At 38.4% G+C, this 26,258-nt stretch overlaps 2 protein-coding genes across 3 annotated transcripts in view; both read right to left on the minus strand.

The window, feature by feature from the left end:
• LOC114463194 (zinc finger protein 385A-like) overlaps positions 1-7,340 on the minus strand; it is a 45,714-nt gene extending 38,374 nt beyond the window's left edge. The window contains exons 1-2 of one of the 2 annotated variants that reach the window (XM_028446555.1): positions 7,063-7,340; positions 6,856-6,978 (exon numbers count right to left, since the gene is read on the minus strand). In XM_028446555.1, the coding sequence (XP_028302356.1) occupies positions 6,856-6,868 (13 nt within the window). In that variant the 5' untranslated portion in view covers positions 6,869-6,978; positions 7,063-7,340. Of the gene's footprint in view, positions 1-1,760; positions 2,631-6,855; positions 6,979-7,062 lie in introns of those variants that run through there. The other variant, XM_028446556.1, reaches the window with a different exon arrangement.
• Positions 7,341-22,188: 14,848 nt separating this feature from the next.
• LOC114463200 (neurogenic differentiation factor 4-like) lies at positions 22,189-25,362 on the minus strand. The gene is made up of 2 exons (XM_028446567.1): positions 25,299-25,362; positions 22,189-23,192 (listed from the first exon to the last, which is right to left on the minus strand). The coding sequence occupies exon 2, from the start codon at positions 23,184-23,186 to the stop codon at positions 22,191-22,193; it is 996 nt and encodes a 331-aa protein (XP_028302368.1). The 5' UTR covers positions 23,187-23,192; positions 25,299-25,362; the 3' UTR covers positions 22,189-22,190.
• Positions 25,363-26,258: the final 896 nt, after the last annotated feature.

Here is a 26,258-nt window from a genome sequence, read left to right on the forward strand (position 1 = left end):
TTTAAAGGTCAATCTGTTTGTCAGGAACAACCTGAACCAGGGATACCTTAGGAGGACATTGATGAGTTATATTTTGTATACATGCAAAATTAACATGTATGTATTTGTATGTTTCTGTGCAGGGTAGTGTGAAGTGAAGTGAAGCGGCATTCAATCCGTCAGCTTATATATAGTGCTGAGTGAGGGGCTTGCGTCAGACTAGAGGATGCTACGGTTCACTTTTAAATAAATAAAAACCTTTCAGTCTAAAATATTCATCATAAAAGAAGCCCAAGAGTTACTAAGCTGTGTTTCCATCTGCTCTGCAGCAGGGGAGATGAGGCAGCTGTACGACATTGCTCCCCACCATTGTCTGCACGATTTAGAATTATGCTGAAACTATGAACGTGGACATGCTGATAAAACTTAAAAGTATAGGAGCAGGAGACTTTTGATGTTTCTCCAGCCAGGTCTGCCGTCGTCCTTTTTTATTTCTTTCTTGTATGTATGTATTTAAATAGCTGGACCGACAAACTCAATTAAAACTAATTCTGTTTTCAAAAAATCTTATCAGGGTCAGTTGTTGTTATCTTTTTATCGTTTGTCAGTGTCCTTCTGGCGTGACGCAGGGGTCAAATCCAACGTACTCGGGAAGAGATTATCACAAGATCAAGCTTACACACAGATCAGAGAAGGGGTTAGAGCAGGCAAACAGAAATAAAGTCGACATATTTATTCTGTGCACCCGCATGAAGCAAGGTCACTGGCGTTGACCAAATTTTAGACATTAGACGAAGAATGTTGTTTTTGGTATGGATTTTAATTCTATTTTATTTCATGTTTTATCTTATTTTGTTTTTCGTTTCTTTCCAGGAAATTGTTTAGTTTCATTTCACGTCATTTAATAGAGATGATTAACACTTTGTTTAAATAAGAGTTAATTTCATCGCATTGGACACCATGGTTCTCATTAGTATTAGCTCAATGTTACTCATTTTATTTAAAAAATGTATATAAATCACCGGTATAAACCAAAACGGAACATCCATAAATGTACATTTTTCTGACATATTTTCAAATGTAAAAGCGAGGAGTCTTGTGATTCCTTTAGAGTTCTCAGCAATATAGTGCATGTATGGATCCAGACAGTCATGTGTTTGCCTCTGTCTCCCTTCCATTATGCTTCAGCCATGTGTGAACGCCGGCTGCAGGAAGGTAGACAGGTCAGAAGTGATCAGCTCACAGAGCCAGTTAGAAGCTAGGAACAAAATAATCAATGGCTGAAGTCTTGTGCATTATCATAGGATCATCAGAGAATGATCATTCGTTGCTCTGATATTAGGTTCTAGTGAAGTAGCACCTTTAGAAGGCTGAGGTTAGACTGTTTAAAAAATAAAGTATTAGTAAAAAAAGATTTCCCACGCCTAGCAAATGGTAAAGCAATGTTTATGTCCTTTCGTTTTCTGCTTTTCTGTCTTATCTTTTAAACCTTAGCGGGTATTTGAAATAGGCTACAGCATAAAAGTTAAATATTGTACATCCTAGAATGACAGTGAGAGTAAATATTCCCTCAGATGTCACATGCACATCTATTAAATAAACATTTCCCTCTGCTCACAATACTCACACATAGTTTACAAGACATACCACATGGATGTGAACAAGAACTTGCAAAGAAAAGTTTGAGCCACATCAGTGAGTTTAGTGTACACCGGACAGAAATCTAACTGTACAAACAAAAACATTAGGAGCAAAAAGAGGGAAATCCCTCTGAGTCTTACCCAAAATCATCTTGTATCCTTCCACTTCGTTCCAGTTGTTTCCTGGTGGGTTCCCCTCCTTCGTAGCCAGCTACTGAGTAGACTCAAATCTAAGACACCAACGGCTCTCTAAAGTCAGTGTGGAAGAGGCTCCCAGCATCCCAAGGTTCACTGAGAGGAGTCCTTCACTGTGCTTCTCTTTCTCTTCTATTACCCTTGTCAATACAAGATGCTTCGCTTCCCTCTGATCTTAACACTCGGCTCGACCAGCTGTTACCAGAGGATGAAACAACTGCAGCAGCCTCACTGCATCATGCACTCAATCTGCTGCAATGGAGCTTGTAATTTATTCACTGTTTTCTGTTCACTCCTGCAGAAGGAACAGCACAGCAGTGGATGTTTGGCTCACAAGAGAAACCTCTGCACTACTGCATGCCCCTCTCTCTCTCTCTCTCTCTCTCTCTCTCTCTCTCTCTGTCTGTCTCTCTCTCTCTCTCGCTCACATTTTGGGGTTGGGAATAACCTACAGGCACCTTGCATTCCTTTTTTGTGATTGGCTGAGGGTTGGGCCAATAGTAGCAGCTGCTGCTCAGCCTTTTCTTGGGGTGTTTGAATCATGAGGCAGAGCGATAATGACGCTGTTGATTTTGCTCTTCTTTTCTCTCCATCATCCCTTTCCTGAGGTTCATCATTGACTCTTTTCCCCTGCGTATGTTTACCCATGTCTCACTTTACACTTTGCCCAGCTATTCTCATTCAAAGCTTCTGAAATAGTGTTTACCAAACCTGTTTGGCCCTTTTATGATTAATATTACTATCATTATCATGAGCAGCTGCAGAGAACAAGTGGCAGTAGCAGCTATTTTAAAATGAATTCGTCTTTGAGTATCTCAATTAATGGAAATACTAGTGTTGCCTCACTGAAAATCATATAAATTTATATTTTCAAAACACTAATAAGGTGTTTAACACTTTCTTCACACATGCATTTTGTCAGAAGATATTGATAAAGGTCCTTCTGTCATGTTGTGGTTTGTGTAAGGGGTCAAACCTAAATGCTGAGGAATGAGGTGGAGGCAGGAATAGCATTTAATTTTAAGCATGGAGCAACCCATCGCATAATGTCACATAACATCACATACACTTTACTTGAAGTTTCATACATAAGGCTGACATTATGCTGGCATTATTATCATTATGACGTGACACCTGTCATTAGCAAAAAATAACATGTCTTGGCGGCTGACATTAAGTGTTGTTTGTTACCTTAACCCTAACCTTAACCCTAACCTTAACCTTAACATTAACCCTTTCTAACCCCACTAGATCCCTCCAGCTAACCCAAAAAATGCCAACATAGCTCAAAGGTGTCATAATTTTGCCAAAGGTGTCATAATTTAGTAAATGACACTTAATGACAGCCTTCGTGACATCTTATTTTTGCTAATGACAGAAAATGGCAGCATAATGTCAGCCTTATGTATAAAACCTCAAGTAAAGTGTTACCGAAATGTCTTTGGAGTTGTATCAACCTTTAGCCTCAAACACATGTAATATCCCTTTAAATGAGTGCCTCGCCATTTTGAAGATTTCAGCCAATCAGTGTTCGCAAATCATGTTGTCGTCATCAGTGTTGCCACATTTATCCTGAAAAACTAATCTGACTGATTACTCCTTTAAAAATGTACTTAGTTTATTTACTGATAACTAAATGTAATTAAGTGATTTCAATAGTAACTAAGTTAGATTACAAGTTGCTTTATTAGTTAATACGTCAACATTTAAAACAGTTTCACTTTAATGGAAGTACATTTTTAGTAGTAACGATATTATCCCTTAATAAATTGTTACTTTAACAAATACATGTTTATATAGAAAAATAAAATAAAGGAGTATAGGGTAGGATTGATGAAAAACAAAAACAGTCATTTTAAGTCTTTTAATGCCAATGGGTGATGAAGCGTTCATAACCAAAAAAATAAATAAACCCACACATATATCTCCCTATTGCCCTGAACAGGCTGTGTGCTGCATTATGTACTGCTATTTGTGGTCCGAATTGCCCCTGCAGTTCTGCAGATGTGACGTCAAATGACGCTGAATGCGTCAGGTTTGGAAATAGTAGGAAACGCATTAGATTACTCATTACTTAAGAAATTGGTCACATTTGGGTAACATGTTACTAAGTAACTGGCATCTATGCATGTTCCATTCCTACTTTTAAAAATTACATATAATTATCTTTCATTTGAGCTGTCTTTGTAAGTTGGGTTGAGTATCCCCATGAACTCCCAAATGTGGACTTAGTGTGAACTGGCTGTTTGCGTAGAAAAGTCTTTGTTCATCCAACTGCCGTCGTAGGAGAAAGCATCGCACCATCAATGAGGAACAGCCTCAATTACCCCTCCTGCACAAAACACCCTCCCACACCCACTGATATATTAATGGAGTCTAACATGGAGTGCAATATAGAACACAGTCGCACTACCTCACGCACCTATGCAGCTAGTTTTATTTTTTTGTACCATCTCATATGGCTGTTATGTTTTTATTGTTTCATTTCGTTGTAGCAATTCAGTTCAATGTATGGTCACCTGTGAAGCACGTGACCCCTCATCACACTGGTGCCGATACTATAAAAAACAAAAGAAATGACCATTTAGGATGCATAGAACTAACTAAAAATCCCCTTATAAATGGTTAAACTTGATCTCACCATCTTCTTGTCTGTAGGCATGTTTTGTTGTATTTTTTAATTACTCAATGGACCTTCACAGCAAACTGTGTGAAAAAGCCCAATGTAAGAGACGGCCCAGAGGTACAGCATGCACTGACTGTGGAAGAGACTCGATGAAGCCGCGCGGGAATAGGAGCTGAGATTGAGGTTAATGTAGACTGACTTGGGGATGAAAGCGTAAGGTGAGGAACTGTGAAAGTCCTAGTGAAGCAGCAGGATGCGAGCAGGACACTGACAGCTGTTTGACAGGCTGAAAGTGCTGAACGAGCTCAAAGACAAAGCTAAGCGGCACGCACGCCAGCACCAACACTTACCAGAATACTGCATTCAAAGCAGAGTGTTGTGATATGAGAGGTTCAGAAGGTCTCATTCTTTTACTTGTCACTGGCCTATGACACGACTGCGCAAAATGAAGGGATCCCATTCTCTATAATTAAATATCTGTGTGTCTTTGTGCAAGCGCTTATAACTGCAGTCAGGTGTCTGTTTCTGGGCCTGTGAGTGTGTCAGATAAGGTTTCCTCATTAGCGGAGTCGGCTTTAATATTGCAGGCTGGTGTATTGTTGTGACCAATGGGCCAGGTACTAATGTGGTTGTCTAAGGGTGGAGGGTCAGACGCAGCATGGCTTTAATGGATGTCACCATGGGAAAATGTAACCAGACCACTGGGCTCATGTGACAAACCATCGTGTGTGTGGGTGTGTGTGTGTGTGTGTGTGTGTGTGTGTGTGTGTGTGTGTGTGTGCGTGCGTGCGTGCGTATGCGTCACGTTGCAGCTCTTGTGTTTGTCAAATTCAGAGTGAAAAAAAATTCAAGGATAATTTGTTCTGTACCAAGGCTATACTAAAACCGACTAAAACTAAACTAAAAGTGTGAAAAGATTTATTAACATTTATCCTTCAAAATCCCACAGAAGAATATGCCCTGCTTTTGTGCTTGAGTTGTAGAGTTTTTCATAGTCAGAAATGATTTTGCTCTTCAGGAAAACATTTTTCATAATGTACATGAGGTACAAATAGTTAGAGATATCTGTAACGTAAGAGAAGTTTTAGCTGAAGCATTCATTACAAATATAGAATTGAAAAGAATCCTTGTATTGCCATTGTACAAAGTACAATGAAATTGCACATGCCATTTAGATTTAACATTTAGATTTAATATTTGGATTTAGATTTAACATTTAGATTTAGATTTAGAGTTACCATTTAGATTTAGATTTAACATTGACATATTTTTACGAGAAAAGTAATTATCACAAATTTCACAAATATTGCTGTAAATCTGGTCAAAAGCAACGTAAAAAAAAAATTCACATATGTTTTTTAAATGTGGTTTGTTGCTAAATGTTACAAAAAGTTGCTGTTTATTTTACCATGTGCAACTTTACAATTGGCCCCACATAGTTTGCGTCATCCAACAACTCACCTCCCTGACACCGGGAAGTCATGGTGAATAAGATGTAAAAGATATTCTTGTGAGATTTGAACGATAGCAGATTTGATACATTGTCTGCTTCACAAGATCTTATGATACGTGACTTGACGGCTTGCAAATAATGTTTACTAGGTGGTGGTCTAGTGGTTAAGGAAGTGGGCTTGTAATCAGAGGGTCAACGGTTTGAATCTCACCCGGGACATCACTGTGGGATGTTGAGCAAGTCCCTTAACCCCCAACTGCCCCCCACTGTTCCTCAGGGGTGGGTCAAATGCAGAGAACAAATTTCATACACAATTTAATTAAAGAAAAGACAAAGTAAAACAGAACTACTGAAGGGTGCCTAAAGGCGATGATTATCTAAATCCGAGTCATGGCACTGATCATGTGTATCCATTTACTACAGGTCAGTTAGGAAACCAAAGACAAATTAAGAGCGATGCAAGTACAGCTTGACAACTCAGAGATGTCATGGTTTCATTAACAAGTGAGGCTGCGTTGATCGAGACTATTTTTCCCGTAAAAGAAAGCTGCAGGACCTCCTTTTAAAGTAATGTCAAAGTAATGTCAAAAAAAATGTCAAAAAAAAAAAAAATGAAAGTAATGTCACATAGCAAAAACAACAAAAACCAAGAAATAAGAAACTCTTATCTCATTTAGTTTCCCTCGAACCGATCGTCTATGTGAGAGTCAGGAGTCATGTAGGGTCGCAGTGGAAAGTCCAGCCTGACACTGCCTGCTGAGGTTTGCCAATGACAGCTCCAACTTCCATCAAAGACGAACACTTCAAAGCCTTGTGCAATCACTCACTCTTTACTTCTGCTCTGAATAAACCATTAATGAGGGATCCCAGCTTGTAAGCTGCTTTTTGACGTGATCAAAGGAAGAAAATCTCAAAGTTGTGCGGAATGGGTTTTGTTTTTCTGTGATTGGTCATTATCTTACCTGAGCTCCACATCGAACACCTTTGCTGTTCACGATGCTCAAAGGTGATCCAGGTTTTCAATTGGGTCCAGAGGTCGAAGTGTCACACAGGGTACAGCAACAGAGATGTCACCTTTAAGGGTTCTATGCAGAAATAAATGCACAAGTGTTTTACACAGAACTTGCTTCAAAAGAAAAGCAAAATGCTCAGTGCAGATGATCGCATACCCATTGTTTATCTGCATACAACATCCAACATCATCATGCTCAGTTTCTTCATGATCGTATCTGCCACTTTACGTCCCTCTGTTTATGTCCATCAGCTGTAGCTCCTTCATGTGTTCCTCTGTGTTTCTGCTGCATGTCGTCTACTCCCTTTTGGGAGTGAAAGAAAGTGCCCAGGATTCCAAAGGCGAGTTCGGCTTCTTAGGAAGGGGGAACCTAATACGTAAGGACAACTGTGGTAGGAGAGAGACTCTGGCAGCGAGAAAGAGAGAGAGTATGGAGGAAGGGGGCAGGACAGAGCAGGGGACACCCAGCACAGATTGCAGAGCAAAATGAAATACAGATCTGAGGGTGTGTGCACTTATGTGTTGTTGAAGAGAGGATTGCAAGTCACTAAAACTTGAAAGAATGTGCTTATTTCAGGAAGCAATGAGGAAAGGTGATTGGGGACTGAAACAGATGCTGTACAGTCAGGTATGCTGTGCTTTGGTGGTGTGTTTGATCTGGAAAAGGATTTCTCCACAAAAAGCTGGGTCTGCCGCATCTCATTCTCTGACTCATTCTGTTACCCAGCCAAGTGTAACAGAGTCCTCTGTCCTCTCATAAGCCTCAATGTGCTTCATCATCACTTTGAAAGTGTGAAATGAGGTCAAACTGAAAACTGTGTTCACCTTCATTTTGCTGTTGGTTTCTGTGTCGTTTGAAACCAATTTGCACCTCTCTGGGTTTTTTTTTTTTCCTCTTTCCTCTTTTATCCATACTCTCAATGCCACAATCAACATTTTATTAAATTATGTTTAATTCAAACCAGAAAATGCTAAATATGCAACTCACTGTTTTCCCATTTATTCATCATCTGACCCACTTGTTCCTGGGGGGGGGGGGGGGGGGGGGGGGGGGGGATAGTAGTAGTACATATAGGCAGGCAGACACAAATATTTATGTATTTAGAAATTTTTTTTTATCTTGTTAGTGAAATATATACAAGTTAGGCTTCTACCTGTTCAAATCTCTGAAGACCCGTTGCATGTTAGCTGGATGTCACCATGACTCAACACCCACGTTTTGTTGATGATACCACATAAAAGCTCAGAAATCACAGTTTCAGGGGTTGGCCTGTTGTGTGACTGATAACTGGCCCAAACATCTTGCACCAACCAAACTATTGTCCAGGGTACACCTGACCCAAGAAGATAAAATGTCTTATCACAATTCTTCGTACACACTCTTGCTTTTGATACTCGCCTGCCCTGCGTGTAAGCAGTTCTGTTTGCAGTAACAGCAGGCCTGCTACTAAATTGTACTTGTGACTAACTTAGAATATACCACACTGAGAAATAATATTACTTTTGTCATCCTTCCTTGAAGCTGTTCAATTAAAAAATCTGGGAAGAAGGTAGAGAAAAAAACCCTTACACTAGGCATCCCCAACCAGCCAGCTTATCTTTTTTAAAATAAACAATTTTACTAAAAGGTGTTTATATTCTAAGGATTTGACCAATAACTTATTGGCTTGTAAATGCTAATTTCACTAAAGCATCACCTTATCACCACTGCGTTCTAACCCCAGAGGAATCTTTTTTTTTTAGTTCTGTATTTGGTTTTGTTGGTCTTGCCTAGTAGTTTCACTACATGATTTGTCAATCGGTATGTGTTTAGTTGATTTATCTGTCGGTGGATTTAGAATTCCTGTTTGTGTCAACACACTCGGTATGAGAGCGTTAGTATGATTCCCTCCTGTCTCGACATAGATGTGCTTCGTTTCAATTAAATTCCACTTTATTTATACAGTGCAAACTACGTGACAATAGTCATCTTGAAGCACTTATTAAAATTCTTAAGAAAAAGACCCAACAAATCCACATGAACAAGCATCAATTCAATTCAATTCAACTTTATTTGTATAGCGCAATTTACAACGAAGTCATCTCAATGCACTTATCAAAATATAAAATTCATATTAAGAAAGAAAAAAACACAACAAGATCTACATGAACAAGCATTTAGCGACAGTGGGAAGAAACAACTCCTTTTTAACAGGAAGAAATCTCCTGCAGAACCAGGTTCAGAGGTGGTAATCATCTGCTTTGACTGGTTGGGGTTAGTGGACAGAAGGACCAACAGACCAGGATAGAACATCAGAGTGTCGAAGACTAGTTGAGCCGTGAACCACAGATCAGGAACTGTTATCATCAGCTTCACCACACCTGAAACAGAGCAGAGAGAGACGGGCGAGGAGAAGGCACTGACTGCAGAAAAACATGATACAGCATGATCACATCAGTCTGTTGTGGCCTTGGGCCTCACTCCCAATGGCCTAGTCAGCACTTATTATAAAGATGACAAATCACTTCCCGTTTATTGTTAAGCTAACAGCGACTGGTCTGTAAATGTGACCGTTCACAGACAAGCCCATGTCCGCTCTAGCGGTTAGATTATGTTATGATTCAGTCCTGAATCATAACATAATCCCTTTTAATGGGAAGAAATCTCCAGCAGAACCCAATCTCTCAGTGTTTGCTGCATTGTTATCATTGGATTGTTTTCCTCTACCAGGTCGGTCTACATTCCTGCATCAGTCGGTCGGTCAGTCAAGCAGTTATTCGGTAAGTTAAGTAGTTTTTGGTTATTTCCTTTGGTCATCTTTATTTAGTACTTTTTTTATTCTTTTTGGTTCAACATAAAATTGGCTTAAATTTGACCTGTATCTCTGCCTCCTCATCTCTCTGTTATTGGTACCACCCTACAGTAACACCTCCTCTTGTGAAAGAACAGTTTCAAAGACCATGATCATCAAAACCAAGCAAAAGCAAAGACCACATTTTGTGTATAAACCTGTACATACATGACAATAAAGTATATTCTTTACCAATAAACATGTACAGTATATTGATACTGGGAATGACACACTGCTGTATCACTGTGACATGTGATGGCTTTCTCAGTGACTATAAAATTGTCCAAAAATGTACTTAAAAAAAAAATAAGCCATACTTTTTTTTTTGGAAACACAATAAACCAATATATACAAGACTAGTACAGGTACTCCTTAAGTTCATTTCTACTACGATGATCTTAAATATTTAAATTAAAACATTAAAAAAATAGACCTTTGTTATGAGATTTGTAAAAATGGCATTAAATTGTGTTTAATTGAGGTGAGTATTTTGAGGGGTCCCTTTACCAAAAAAAATTTGGAACTCCTGTACTAGAGATGCAGGAATTTGAACCATCACCTAAAATGCACCAGCTAACTTTACAAACTGCATCATACTTTTCTCTCACATTTACCCTAAAAAGCAGTCATGGTGGCTTTTATAACAGCCTTAGTGTTTACATCACCAGAAGGCATGGAGCGCTAATTCAGCCATTTAAATTTACGTTCCTTTCCAGCAGATGTTTTTATAGTAAATAGCCACCATTTTTAGACCTGCTTGTTGTCTTCACCGGCTCTTGAGGGAAACATCTGGCTTTTTAGCAACTAAATGATCTGTCGTGCTCACAAAACTAGTCGTTAAGTGTGTGTTGACTGCAGATTTACCCCAGCCCTTCCCCTAGAGACATCTGCTAACCATTGGCAGAGAAAAAATAGAATTAAATATATCTTGAGATTTGCACTAACCACAATGTGTGTAACATACGGATGTAAAGATTAATGGTGAGGCAGTTGAAAATCGATTCAAGTGTGTCACGGCTCACATTGATACTCTGAAATTGAATCGCAGTACTTAAAAAAAGAACATATATATATATAAATATATGTAATTTTTTTTTTTACAGGAAAGGGCGCTATCTATTTCGAATTTGAAATTCAGGACACACCACCGTGTTTTAAATCAGAAGTGTGGAAGCATTTTGACTTCCCCAAGACAGAAGAAAGAAAGAACATGTGAAATCCAAGGTAAGAGGGGCACAGAGAGGAAAGGGAGAAACAAGAGAGAGAGAATGAAAGCCATAGTTTTTTTATTTATATTATTTCTTTGATATGGGATTTGTTTTAAAGTCCAATTGTTAAGGTACAAAATACATTTTCAGTCCAAACTTTTAAAAATAAAAAGAACTATTATGCAGTTTTGCATAGTTTACTGTAGAATTTAAATGAATAGCCTTCTTCTTCATTTGTACTATTTCTTTATTTATTTCATTCAGGAATTATTTTTAATTAAATTACATTGTTTTGCATAGTTTATCAAGGGATTCTTTTCACAATGAAAGATAAAAGAAAATAGTAGAGTATTTTTATTTTGGGAAAAAAAAAAACAGTATTTTTCAGTCAGCATTTGTCTACAGTCTCATTTTGTAAAATAAATCGTGAGAGAATCGTATTGTGAATCGAATTGTTTCAGGAGTAGAGTGAATCATTACATCCCTACAATAACATATACAATAATACAAAAATGATTAGTAACATAATTGATAATGTTGACTACAACGTCCACCGTCCGGAATATGGGTCAAAATGCATGTTTTCACTCATTCACGCTCTTAAGGGATTAAATGCTTCTCAAATAGAGCAGCGTATCACAAGTATATTGTTTGAAAGCTTAGAATCACTTATATGGTTAAAAACTGACGAATCAAAGACACAACTATCACAGAAAATACTGTCAATTATTTTGTCAAACTTGGAGTGAAAAAAATGGCTACATAAACAAGCCAGTCTCCTCACCTTTAAAGCGATGCCATGTCTTACTAAATTCATATATTTCATCAAAAGTGGTCCCAAAATCTTCCTAAAACATGCCCATAACCTCCACCATGCACTTCATCTGCAAAAAGAACACATAATTACACATATATTAGGGGCAGTTCTTCAGGACAAGAAAAAGAGCATGTGGTAATTACATGGCTGGAGGGATGATGTATAAAAAAGATGACCTACCATGAGGATTGACAGTGGACGGGAAAGAGGTAGAGAAAGGCCAGCATGCAGCCCACTCCCCATATGTCAATGGCCTCTGCGTACGGAAGGACAGGGCAAATCTCTGGGAACCTGTGAAGCAAAATAAATGAAATACGCTTTAGAAATCTTATCATTAAGTACCAACACAATAACAACACAGGTTTGTCACAAAAACATAGAAGTCATTCAGGATGACACCTTAACGCCTGTAGCCGATGTGCTGACGCAGAGACTGGAGAAGCCACTTGCGTCTATATTTAGCTTCTTATTAGACCTTGACTGACTTCCTCTTTTTAAAATGTATTACTAAACAAATTAGCCACTTTCCCAGGTGTTAATGGTGACTTTTACTCCTCACATTGAGCAAGGTGGCGTCAGCCAAACAAAGCCTCATTTCCAATCCCGTTACTTTAGAGGTGGTCTCCAAACATATTACTAAGAAATTAACCAGGATTCTTTCAATAGTGGCGAGTGAAGAGGGAGAAACCTGTGGGGAATATGGAGGGCAAGGCACATTTAATACAAAAGGTAACTCAGTGCTATTTACATGATTATAAGTGACTCATTTGGAAGCAAACTGCAACATTAAAAGCCAGAAGACAATTTTTAAAATTCACTTCCCTCTTGGTTTCTGCTGAGCATTTATCCCCCCTTGACCTGGACCTAGATAAACAGGAGACTGCAGGCCTGAAGTCTTTCAGACCCATACTCAGCCCTGGGATTTATGTGTGGTCGGTAATGCCTCGGTCATAACAGGTCTCTGTGGCTTCCTGGAGTGGGATTGTCTTGGAAAGTTGTTCTTTGATATTGTATAGGCTAAGCTAAGTTTCGAGTGTATATAAGTGTATTCAGAGGTGAAAGTAACAGATTACAAGTACTCGCGTTACTGTAATTCAGTTGCTTTTATGGGTACTTGTACAGTAATTTTACTTTAAAAGAAGTAAAGTAATTTGTTACATATCTACACCCAACCGTTGCTGAGTATATTATTACTTTTTTGTTTTAAAATGATCGACGGACATTGTGAAACTACAAAACAATGAAATGACCAGACAACGGCAACAAAAACAGTCACAAAACTCTAAAACATGTTTTAGAGTTGATAAATGTAGCTATACTTAGAGCCTGAAAATGTATTTTTTTTTTTGAATTGAATTCATTGGTGTTATTTCATTACCTTTTTAAATTGCACATTTTGAAAAACTTTTTTGTTTTATACAGATGCCTTTGAGGAAAATTGTGGTCTCTTCCTTTTTAAGTTTGAGATGTTTACTGTATGCAAGGGAACTGTGGCAAGATTTATTACCAAAAATAAACGTGGGGGGTGAAAGTAACTAGTAACTTTAACTTTGAGTACTATTTAATTGAGCTACGTTTTACTTGTACTTGAGGAATTTATGTATGACGTACTTGTACTTGAGTACAACAGTAACATTACTTCTACTTGCATAGAATAGATCAGTACTTTTTACATCTGAGTGTATCCTGGTTTATCTTGTATGCTGATAGTCCACTGATAGGGTGCCTACTAATATGGAGTTGATTGAATGTATATTCCTAACTCCTTTTTATATTGGCCAATATCTGACCAGAAAGGTTAAGATGATAAAAATTCAGTTTTCCAGTTCTCCTGAGACAGTTTTATGTTTGTTTACATACAGCCATGAGCCTCTGACATCATCAGCAGGCTGTACAGGTTTCAAGAATCCAAAAACCAGAGGCTGCTGGAGTCAAACATTAAGATATTTAATTAACTACTGGAAAACTGTTTATCGTTTGGCTCTTATTGGATCAGATATTTGCATGATTTACACATACAACATATGATGTGGAAAAATGGTGACTGTAGAATTATAATCTCTGATCTCTAACTTTGTTGTTCAATATGTTGCATAAACAAGGATCCTCCTACACATAACCCTGATCCCTACACTCAGGTAAATGTAACTGCAATAACAGAACAACAGGCTTATTGTCTCCAGTCGTGCACATTTCTGAGCTATTCAGTCTCTGGGTGGTATTTTAGTTTCCACCCACCTGCAGTACATGCCACATTATCAAACATCCAACACATGGGGCTTCATTTCTCAGCTAGTGGCCTTTTTTAAATTGCTGATCTAATGCAAATCCAAAACGCCCTGCAGCTCCTGCCGTCACCTTTTAAACCATCCAATTTGTTATTCAGTCTGTCATCCAAAGTGACGTGATGGCATGACAGGGATGATTAAACTCAATGTGGAGGCCTGTGGGATAAATGCAGTTGCACCAAAGTTACAAACGTGATCCTGCAGGACTCGGTTATATGGCAGCGTGTCAATTCCTTCCCGCTGTCAGTTAAGGTACACATCCAGCTCAGATGTCCGTAATGTGCTTGCATGTGTAATTTTTGCAGAGGTAGAGGAGTCTGGAGCTGAGGTGAGATTGACGCATGGTGCAACGGAGTAAATGTCAACCTAATTCTGATGTACTGAGCTCTCGCTTTCTGTCTCCTCCAGTACATGTCACCCACTCAATGTGGAAAGTAAATGTGTGGTTAAGTGTGACCTATCAGAACATGATGCACAGGTTAATGACATGGAGGGCCCTTGTGTAAATGAGACAGGCTGCCTAAACACGTGAAGTATTTACGCCCGCTGTAAAAACAGCTTTGGCAGAATCCCGGCTGTCTTGGCTCCCTCCCACGGGTCAGTGGCACTTGTAAAAACATGTAAACACATATTCTAGTTTTGAAGTGAAGAGAGACATGTTGATTTTGATTTCATTTACATAGTCAGAGAGCACAAAAACAGACACACTGAATCCTCCTGGCCACGTGCCATTGAGGGGTAAGGTTAAGGGACAGTGAGGAAGGACAGTGAAACGGAGCAGTAAGCACATTTCATCAGAGGATACAGTTACACACAGACACACACATTCATTATGTGGCTCAGAGGACCTTAAATCTGCCTATTATAAATTAGACACTTTTTCCACACCTGACCTTCAGGTTGATTTTAAACTGCATATTCGTGCCGTATTTTAACAATTCATAGTATCTCGATCTCCGGAATAACTGTGAGGTCCCCACATGGCACTGATATGGATCCATGTAAACACACACACGTAAAGACTCTCCGTGGACCGTTTGCTTCACTGAAAAAGCGTTTTCCTGCTCACCGCCATAACATTTTTACACAAGCGCTCTCCATTAGAGTCTGCAGAGTAAAGGCAGGACGCTACTTCCCCCCGGCTGCTCGCTTCTATTTATGGCTCATCAGTGTTTATGTACATCTCATTCCCCTCCATTTGTAGACAAAAAGTAGTCAAAAACTGTAATCAACAAACCAAGACACAAGTAGCTACAAAAATGTAATTACATGTTAAGGATGACGTGGTGTTTGCAGAGTAAGGTAGCAGCTGGACACTCATTTAAAGTGGTTTGAATAAGAGGCTTTGCAGCTTTCTGTCTTTATAATGAACCTAAAAGACTGCAGTGCCTGAAAATACTTCAAACATATGACTCCATTATTTACTTTAGACCCACTTTATTCACGTATATTCATTGCACAATGCTGTAGCCCAAAGATGAGCAACTTGTCTGCCAGTGGTGGCAACAAAAATGTAATTCTCTGATCCAAGGGCCATATTAGCAGAATTCATGTCAGCATTTAGAATAATACCAACATGAGCATTGATAAAGAAAAGAACATAAGGTTGTGTGTTTTTGTTGTTTTGAGTGTGCGTGTGCTTTTTTTAAAGTCATTTTAGGTAATTTTTGTCAAATTGTACATTTTTGTTGTTGTTTAGTATGTTTTAGTTGTCGTTTCATTGTTTTTTGTATTTTCGTTGGTATTTAGTTTGTTTCTCGAGTCGTTTTGTGCACTTTTTTTATTTAATTTTGTACGTCTGCAGTCATTTGGAGTATTTTAGAAAAACAAATTCTCTGTATTTTTCTGTCATTTTGTGCATTTACATTGTTCGTTTGTGTATTTTTCATTCATTCTATGAATCTGTTGTCGTTCAGTGTTTTGTCATTTTGTAAATAACTTCTGCCATTTATTGTAGTTTTGTGTATTCTTCTCTGATTTGAGTAACTGAGTGAATTTAATTTGCAGGGAAGTCTTGCAGGTTGTAACATATTGTACTACATTTTAAAATCAATGGCTTACATTTATTATTACACAAATATTATCACTATTATTACTAATATTATTTTTACTGCAAGCATACTGTCACCAGTTGACATGTGTGATGGTTTCTGTTTCGTTTTGTGTTTTAACCACTGTGAGCACATCAAATAATTCACTTAAATTAGCCTGATTATTCTGATCCAAACACACTCCATGGAACAAGTTTAATATAAATGGGTTGTTTTCATTCCAATGCTGCTTGGTCACTTTGAATTGTCATGCATCAAATATTTATTATTAGCATTTATCTGAGAGTTTGAGTTACAATGTTTATAATCAGGGAGGTTGAACACAGACTGAATCCAAACGGGTGCAAATCACAGCAAGTTGTCAGCTGCTGACACCCTGTGGCCAAATGCTCACTCTCTTTTTTTAAATTCACTAAATAAATAAATAAATAAATAAATAAATAAATAAATAAATAAATAAATGAATGAATGAATAAATAAATAAATAAATAAATAAATAAATAAATAAATAAATAAATAAATAAATAAATAAAAATAAAATAAAAATAAAAATAAATAAATAAATAAATAAATAAATAAATAAAGATAAATAAATGTATAAAAATAAATAAATAAAAATAAATAAATAAATAAATAAATGTATAAAAATAAATAAATAAATAAATAAATAAATAAATAAATAAATAAATAAATAAAATAAGTGTTGACGCTTTGGTCTGTTGTTCATTGATTCTATGACATTTTCTCAGTCAAGTTGATTTTATGGTCAAATTTGGATTTGTTTCTTCTCCGAAACATTGTAAAATAATTTAAAATGCAATTTATCTAGCTATTGTATATTTCAATAAAAGGACAGTTATTTGATATCATCTTAAACCTTGTTTGCTTTATCTAAATATTTTACATCAGACACAGACAACTGTGTGCTGTCCCACACCCACGGTGGAGTAGTTTCAATAAGTTGTAAAAATGATAATGTATAGTATGAATCCTAACACAAATTAAGAGTCAAAACTACAAAAAACAACGAAAAGACACAAAATGATTAAAAAAAAATTTCAAAATAATGACAAAACAAGAACAAAATGACACAAGGCCCCTTGTTTTTTCCTATAATGCTCAGATTGGTCATTTTTCTAGATATTGACGTGAATGTTGATAATGTGCATGGCCCTCGGACCAGACAATCACATTCCTGTGGCCCCCCCGTTTGATAAAAGTAGCTTAATTGTGTCTGTTCTACATTTATCTGATATAAAAATGTAAAGTAACATTCGGCCGAGATCTTAGTGAAAAATATTATGAATAATATTGTTTGTTTTTTTTTTGTTTTTTTTACATTAGACTTTGTAATATTTAATTGTGGAAGTATTTCCTTTGTTATTATAATAGTAAAACTGTCCAGCATTTATTTATTACATGTCATGACACAAAAATGTTTTCCACATTAAGTTTGGGTTCGTAAGAAAAGTAAATATATAGAATTCAGCCCGAATTCTGGCTAAAAAAAATCATTCATATGTGTAACTATTTAAAATGTGAATCTGGTTTTCTGCATTTTTTAAATGAAAAAAGTGTTTGTTCATTCCAAACCTGCCATTAGAAAATGTGAAACACACTAGCCACTAGATGGCGGTACAAGTCTTTCCTCCTCATAGTTTCCCACAAAGTCACCAAAGACGTCTGTGGAGGTAGATTTGTCTTTATTATTCAAGTAAAAAATACTTTTCAATCAAGAAAAAAAAATCACTTCAATCAAAAATGTATATTTTCAAACAAAGAAAAAAGGTGTTCAAATGCAAAAAAAATATTTGAGACCCAAATAATCGAAAAACTATTTTTCTTTGATTGAAAATGTTTTTTTTTTTTTGTTTTTTTTTTTTAAAGTGATTTTTTATTTATTTTTTTTTATTTTTGACTGATTAATAAAGACACAAACCTACCTCCATAGACGTCGAGACATTCGAGTGACATGATTACAAACATACAAGCTGGTAAACAACATAAAAATGAACAGCAGAACTAAAACTAGTTTAAATCAGAGGATACATTTACATAAACTAGAAGGATTAAAATCAGGCAATAGACCTTACATTTTCCAACACAAGAGCTGTTGCACTCACGGCCCCCTCTCCATTAAGGATTAGTGAAATAATTCTACCATTCAGACACTGAGCCCTGAATCAGCCGCTTAATGCTGTTTCATCCCAAATAACACAACATGGAAGGTGCATTTTACATTCAACACACACACACACACATCTATCTATAGCAGGGGTTCTCAACTGGTCTCACCCTGGGACCCACATTTTGCAACGGTCATTAAATCACGACCCACTTTATTTTCGAATTCAACTAAATTTAGTTTTTCAAAAATAGCTGATGGAAATACACGTATAATCTTTTTAAAAACATAAATCTCACAGGATGCCTGTCAAAACAAGTTTCTTTCAAAATAAAAGCAATAGAAGCAATCATTCTGTTCTTTCATTTGGTTTTTGGATGTAGTGCTCCTCTCATTGGTCTGCTTATATTAATGATGTGTTTTTGTTTGGTTTGTCTTCATATATCATCAAGTTTATTAACATTGTATATAATATCCCTTTTAATGACTTTTTCCCTCTAAAAGGACATTTTTTCACACTGGTTTAAGTATTTTCTGGAAAGATCATCAATGAGATTACAAGTCAGAAGTGTCCCATTTGTGTCTCTAGTGTTTCTACACACACACACACACACACACACACACACACACACACACACACACACACACACACACACACACACACACACACACACACACACACACACACACACACACACACACAGGCTTAGACTAATCCCTGTAAAAACAAAGCGATATATTTCTGCTTGTAGGTCTGGGAGGTTCATCAGCGTGTTTATCAGGATTATGAACATTTCATCCACAATATTACCTCAGACATCATACACTCCACTCTCTGTTCTGTGCGTGTGTTTTTCTGACACACTCCAGGACATGCGTGTCAAGCTTAAGGCCCAGAAGCCAAAGCATCCAACTCATGCTGCAGAAGGATTTTACTTGAAATGATATTTACAGGAAAAATATGAAAGGAATTTGAATGATTTCCAATAAACAAAAGACATGCACTGCTCATATATTAACAAAAAAAAAAAAAAACCTCAAAAGTACGAATCTGAACATTTTTATTCCTTAAACTGCAACTGACGGAGCAGCCATTGTCAGGCAGATTTGATGGAGCCAGTGTTTTTCTTCAGCTCCCAAATTGTTTCTTTGATTTTTCTCCTTATTTATGTATTTGTAGTGCTTTTCCTATCCATTTTATTCAATATTATACAGACAACACAAGGATTTACAGTTTATTTACAGTTTATTTTGTGAACAACTTACAGTATGTTGCTCACAAAGGAGCCATAAATCCCACAGTGTGTCCTTTGCGTGACAGGAGCAAGTCAAGACAACCTAGGAGAGAAGACAGAGAGGATATTATAGTGATTCACAGGAGGAAAATTTCACTTGGCATGTGCCGCAGAGATGCTGCTACAACAACAACAAGGCTCCACTGGTGAAAACTTTCTTTTGGGACAGTAAAGCTGCGGTCATTATGTCGTTGAGTGACTTTTGCCGTTTTTACAACACGAGAATGCGAGTTAAAGGTACGTTAACCATCCTCCTGCATCGACATCTTTCTATTTTGATTCGGAGCTATGCTAATAGTGGTAGCCCAGCTAGTTCCTCTCCCCTCAACTGCGCATGCGCCAGTTTTGCTTTGGCGCTTCTGCCTTCGTCAGACCCAGATATCCTGCCCAAAACTACAACACTGCGTAATGATTGGTTCAAATTAGTTTGGTTCAGTTTTGAAAGGCAAAGGCGGGAACAGTACAAGATGGATTCTGGTGTTTGTGAACACCAGGAGAATCCATCTTGCAGGTAAAGTTAGCGGCTGACTGTCTTTCTGAGGAACTGTTACTTGGTACCGTAATGCTGTAACTGCTTCACAACGACTTATTATAAACCTTTACTATTTTTATCAACTTTTGATAGGCCTTCCAATTAAAATTAAAGACTACAGGGACCCTACAACTGTTTGTTAAGTCACCATAAAGTTCTGCCTTAACCAGAGGTGTAAAGAGTACTGATCCTGATCAAGTAGAAGTACTGTTACTTGATTAAAATTGTACTCAAGTACAAGTACAAGTAAGTCATGCATAGAATAATCAAGTTATTTTAACACGTACTTATGTACAAGTAAAATTACTGATTAGGAAATATACTCAAAAGAGTACAAGTACCCATAAAACCAACTCAATTACAGTAACGTAAGTACTTGTAATGAGTTACTTTCACCTCTGGCTGTAACCCAACTTAGAAAACCATGATTCCTTCATTCCCACAAATGACTCATGACCCAGTGGGACCTTGTGACCCCTCTGACTGACCTCTCCGTGGGTGGTCTGCACACGCTGACCAATAAGTGACCATCGAGGCAGAGAAATGGCTTCTCCGAGCAAATATCTGCTATTTTCACCGTCACCTGCACTACTCTCTCATTTAAATTGCTGATCTCCACTCTGTGTTCTTTACGTTTTGTAAAACCTACTTTATAGCCAATGCACATTCTCTGAAATATCAGCACATGCGAAGGGTCAGTAAGTAAAAATGTTTAGAACTGTATTCATCAGGAATGCTTGTGTAGCATTAGGACCCAAATGGATGTCAGGATAGGATTATGTAGACCCAGTGTCAGGGAGGAAGAGGGTCAACACAGGCCGAGAGTCACGTTAATCATAAATCTTCATCTTCCAATCCTGCTTCACACAGTCGCCCTTCATTAGAGCCGGCCCAGAGATTAGTGTGGCTAAAGCGCCCGGATCAGGGGAGGGGAATGAGAAACATAGTGACATGTAAACAGGAGCCAATGCTGATTGTCTCATCTGTCCTAATGTTATACAGAAGACCCAAATATAATAATAATGCATTGGATTTTATATAGCGCTTTATCATAGACGCTCAAAGCACTTTACATTGATGTGCATAATTCTTTCACTCCACACACAGTGGTGGTAAGCTACTATTGTAGCCACAGCTGCCCTGGGGCAGACTGACCGAGACGAGGTTGCCATAGTGAACCATCGGCCCCTCCGACCACCACCAACACTCGCTCACACACTACATTCATACTAGGCAATGTGGGTAAAGACAATGACTTGGCTAGAACTGGATTCAAACCCCCAACCCTTCGGTTATTGGACGACCCACTGTCCCACGGTCGCCCCATCTAGAAATTCAAACTTCATCCCAACACAATCTTTGTGTCTCTACCTCGAATCCGAACTATCCAACCCAATTTTATTATCCCCCACAAAAGCACATACACACAAACCAAGTGCCAAAATGTTTATGTTTTAAACAAAAGTGAACACAGGAAGGAGACAAATAACCACTCAAAGCATATCAAACAAACAATGGTTCACTTCATATGTACACAAAACACATAAGAACAAAATTATTTATAAATAACAGAATAAATTAAGAAAAAAAATGAAAAACTTTAAGTGATGAAAGAAATGTTACCACAGCCGAGCAGGAAGTTCCTATTTTACAGTGTACAGACAACCATGACACAAAAATGACCAAATCAACATTTCTTCATACGCCCTCAAAGATTTTACATTAGGAGTGTCCCAGTCTGGTCCTGGAGAGCCCCTGTCCTGCATGTTTTAGATGTGCCCCTGGTCCACAGCTGATTGTAAATGGTAGTAACTCTTTGCATGATGACAGCATCGTTAAATTCAGGTGTGTTGAAGTAAGGGAGTGGGGGTGGGGGGACGTGTAAAACATGCAGGACAACTGCTCTCCAGGACCAGACTTGGGCACCCGTCATACATCATTTGGTTATCAGTTTTGAACTAAAGTAGATTAAGTCAATTACGTAGAAATATTAACAATGGTGAACAGTGCTAGTGTGTAGTGCACAAATGCACCACGTGTCTACAAACCAAATTGTGTCTGTCCACTCAGAGTCTCTGTGAGTGTCAATGAGACTCAAGTCTGGCTTTGATCAATCAGTATTCAGATGTTTCTGCTATCTAGTCCCTGTACATGGAGGTAATCTGCCGAGGAGGTATGTGGGAAGGGTGATAGGACTCGTAATGCCCATCTAAGTGCACGTCATAGCCAGTCTGAGTCTGATACATGACCTGGTCCACAGGTGAAGGGGAGTAGTGGTGGGGTGGGGGGTAGTGTGGGGATGGCTCCTGTTTGGGCACCATGTTGTTGCTGACGCTCAGTGGTGGTGTGGGAGGCCCATCATACGGAGGGGTCCCCACCCCACTGGCATTGTACTCATTAGGTGAGTGGTTCTCATACGGGCCTCCTTTCATGGCTCTCAGGTGGAGCAGGTGAGCTGAGTCAAAGGTTCCATAGGGAGGACTGGGCAGCCCAGGAGACGAGTAGCTAACCATCCCGCAGAGAGGAGTGGGAGGAGGTCGAGCTCCTTGTCGTTCTCCATGCCTGACTCCTGCTGGAGCGGGAGCCAGCTGCAAGCAGCCGGCGACCAGGTTAGTGGTGGGCTGCGAGAGGCCCTTGCACAGGGTCTCCATGAAGGCCCGGCTCTCTGTGGACACCCCCCCCTCCAGAGCCTCAGACAGAGCACATATGTAGTTCCTGGCGAGCCGTAGCGTGTCGATCTTGGACAGTTTCTGTGTTTTAGACTGGCAGGGCATGATGCTACGGAGGTTTTCCAGAGCGTCATTAAGCCCGTGCATACGTGAGCGTTCCCTGGCATTGGCTTTTACCCGCCTGGCACGAAAACGCTCTTGCCGGGCTTTTGTCATTCTCTTTTTCTTCGGCCCTCGCCATTTGGACTCGTTCTCATCTTCCCGTTCTTCCTCTCCATCCTCATCATCTTCCTCTGCATCCTCACTGCCCATCTCTCTGGCCGGTTGGCTCGCTGCAGCCGCTCTGTAGCGATGAGATGAAGCGGATTCATTTCCATCAGGAGAGCTCATGTCTTCATCCACCCACCGGAGAGAGCCGACAGCCTCCTCACCTTCACCTTGTCCCACATATGGCTTAATCATCATAGCAGTCTGCAGGCAACAGGAAATAGGTTTCATTCAAATAAACTGTTCATATTATATGCACTTAGCGCTATAGTTTTGTGTGAGAAGGCCTGACGTTTGTTATTCATGTGTTCAGTGGGAGGGAAAGCAGTTAGCTAGCTTGTGACTGAGGGTAGCATCAAATAGCTTTTAAAGATAGTTTTGTCCTGTTTTTACTAATGCCAGAGAACCATTGTGTAGGCTTAGTATTAGATCTACCTATAGCAGTTTTGTCTTCTTCACCACACCTTGAAGTTTAAGATTCAGAGTTTAAAGCTTAAACTGTAGACCGTATAAAGCGACTGTTGGTATTGAGTCATGACAGTTCATGTTGCATAAAAAGTCCCCTGGGAATTTACTGGCACATCATCTCAGCAAACTGTAATATAACACGTTCACATACAACTATATTGATACTCTACTTTCCATATATTGAAGAGGCAAGCAAGCAAATAGATTAAATGCATTTACGTAAAAGATCTTACACCATCATGATTTAAGTACTTTACAGATTATCACTGCTGTATTTTGTGAAACTACGGTTCGGATCACTATCAACTATAAATAAGAAAAAAGAAATAGCTTTTAGTTTTGTAATAAATTAATAGTGCATGGCCTAATCAAGCCAGTATGTCACTATGTGAAGATGGAATAGAAAAGGATTAACCTATTTGGGTACAGTAAAGCTAAATATGACACGAGTCATGTCAAATTGTTTTTTTTTATTTTTTATTTTGCATATCATAATTAAAGGCTAGGTGTTCCTTTAAGTTTGTCATAGCTATCAATATATTAATATCCTCACTAATTTTGTAAAGATCCTTTTAGTTGCAGGCCTTTGTTGACTTTTTGTTTTTAATCCTCTTCTTATATTCAGAGGTAAACAGTATATGGTTGAGAGCCCACAGCCTTCCTACATTTCTAACACCAGTCCTATAAAGAATGTAGCTTCATTTTGAAAACCTAAACATAAAATTGGTGTCTAACAGTGAAAATTAGATTTCAGCACCTAATCTGACCCTCAGAGATCTCTGACCAAACTTTAGTAAATTTATCTTTTTTTAATATCTTTATGGTAGCTTCAGGGTCTCCTGTTAGTTTGACCCCACTCCCTCATCTGTCAGGGTAATCCCGGTCAACTTGTTAACTGGTAATGCCCCGCTGAGATAAAGTCACTGACAGGACTTCAATCTGGGGCAGGGCAGGATTTACTACGAGGATGAAGCGACAACCATAGGGATTAAATGAGAGATCGACGACATCCCCCTGATCAGTAGCCCGACAAAAGGCAGAGATTGAAACCAAATAGACATTTTCAATATTCATGTATTACCATAAGTTGAGTGATTGAAATATGTATTTGTTTTTACTCTGAAAAGAAGCTGAGATTTAATAAGAAACACGTTATTTTACACCTACAATTAAGTTAGAAGATCTGACATAAATTAGATTTGTTGCATATTTCATATTTACAGAGGTGTAAAGAATACTGATATTATTACTTGATTGAAATTGTACTTAAGTACAAGTTCAAGTAAGTCATACATAAAATACTCAAGTACAGGTAAAAAGTAGCTTAAATGAAAAGTATTCAAAGTAAAAGTTACTCGTTACTTTAACCCCCCACATTTATTTTTGGTAAAATCGTGCCTTGGTTGGTTTGCATAGAGTAAACATCTCATGCAAGAACCAAATCTTGTATAGATACGTTTATGAACTCTAAAACGTGTTTTAGGTCGTAGATGTGATGCACTTGATTGTTGTCTGGTCATTTCATTTTTTGTAGTTTAACAATGTCTGGCAATCATTTTTATTTTTTTTAAAAAAAAAAAAAAAAACAATAATAATTTACTCAGAAACGGTTGGGTGTAGCAATGTAACAAATTACTTTACTTCTTTTAAAACATACTTAAATGCAAGTAAAATTAGAAATAAATTTAGAAATATACTCGAGAAAGTACAAGTACCCATAAAAGCATCAGTTACAATAACGTGAGTACTTGTAATCCATTACTTTCACCTCTGTGTATTTAAGACATGCCAAGAAAATAAAACATCAATGTTTTAAATACAGGAGAACAAGTTTGATCATACCTGTGAAGGTGTGTGTGTGTGTGTGTGTGTCGGTGATGGTCCTGTGGTGTATCCCGCCTCTCTGCTCTGCGCTCTGTGCGCTCTCACTGCGGGGGATCAGGGTTTTACCCTCCACCTACAGGCTCCGCCCCCTTTCCCTCCGGCTCCTGCAGACTCGCGTGGCCGGCCCGTGGCTCTGACCCCCCCGTGTGTGTGTGTGTGTGTGTGTGTGTGTGTGTGTGTGTGTGTGTGTGTGTGTGTGTGTGTGTGTGTGTGTGTGTGTGTGTGTGTGTGTGTAGTGGGGGTCCTTTGTTGGGCCGGCCGCACTGAGCGCCGGGCAGACGCGCTCAGCCGCCTGAGCCTAACTGTATGTGACAGCTCGAAGTTGCGTGTGAGCAGGTGTTTGCTGCAGTTTTTCGTAGCCATGCATATATCCATCCGTATATCCATCCATCCATTCATCCATCCATCCATTCATCCATCCATCCCTGAGATGATGAGCTGCAGTCCAACAAGTCCAAGTCACCCCTGAGGCCCCTCAGACCAGAAGGGGTAAGTTTAGCCTCATGAGGTGTTTAGTTAATGTGGCATGCATGGCTTCAGGGACATTATCATAGGTGTTGCAGGACTCTATTTACGGTATATACACATTATTTGGTGTCTCCATAGCAGGGGTCACCAACCTTTCTGTAACTGTGAGCTGCTTCATAGGTGCTACTGTATAGTCCGAAGGGCTACCAGTGAGAAAATCACTTCATAAAGACTAAATGTTCCTAATTTCACTTTAATTAGAGTATAAGATAGGTTAACAGTAACTTAAAAAAGTAGGAAATGTTTTACGCTTCAACGTACAACACTTCTCCCAATTTATGCACTTTCATTTTCATGACATTTAATAAAAAATGATCATCTACCTATTTTACTAGCTTCTAACAAACAGCTTTTAACTAATTGTATAACATGTAACATTTATCAAATGGA

This window comes from Gouania willdenowi, chromosome 5 (assembly GCF_900634775.1).
Source record: "Gouania willdenowi chromosome 5, fGouWil2.1, whole genome shotgun sequence".
In the NCBI taxonomy this organism is placed as follows: domain Eukaryota; kingdom Metazoa; phylum Chordata; class Actinopteri; order Blenniiformes; family Gobiesocidae; genus Gouania; species Gouania willdenowi.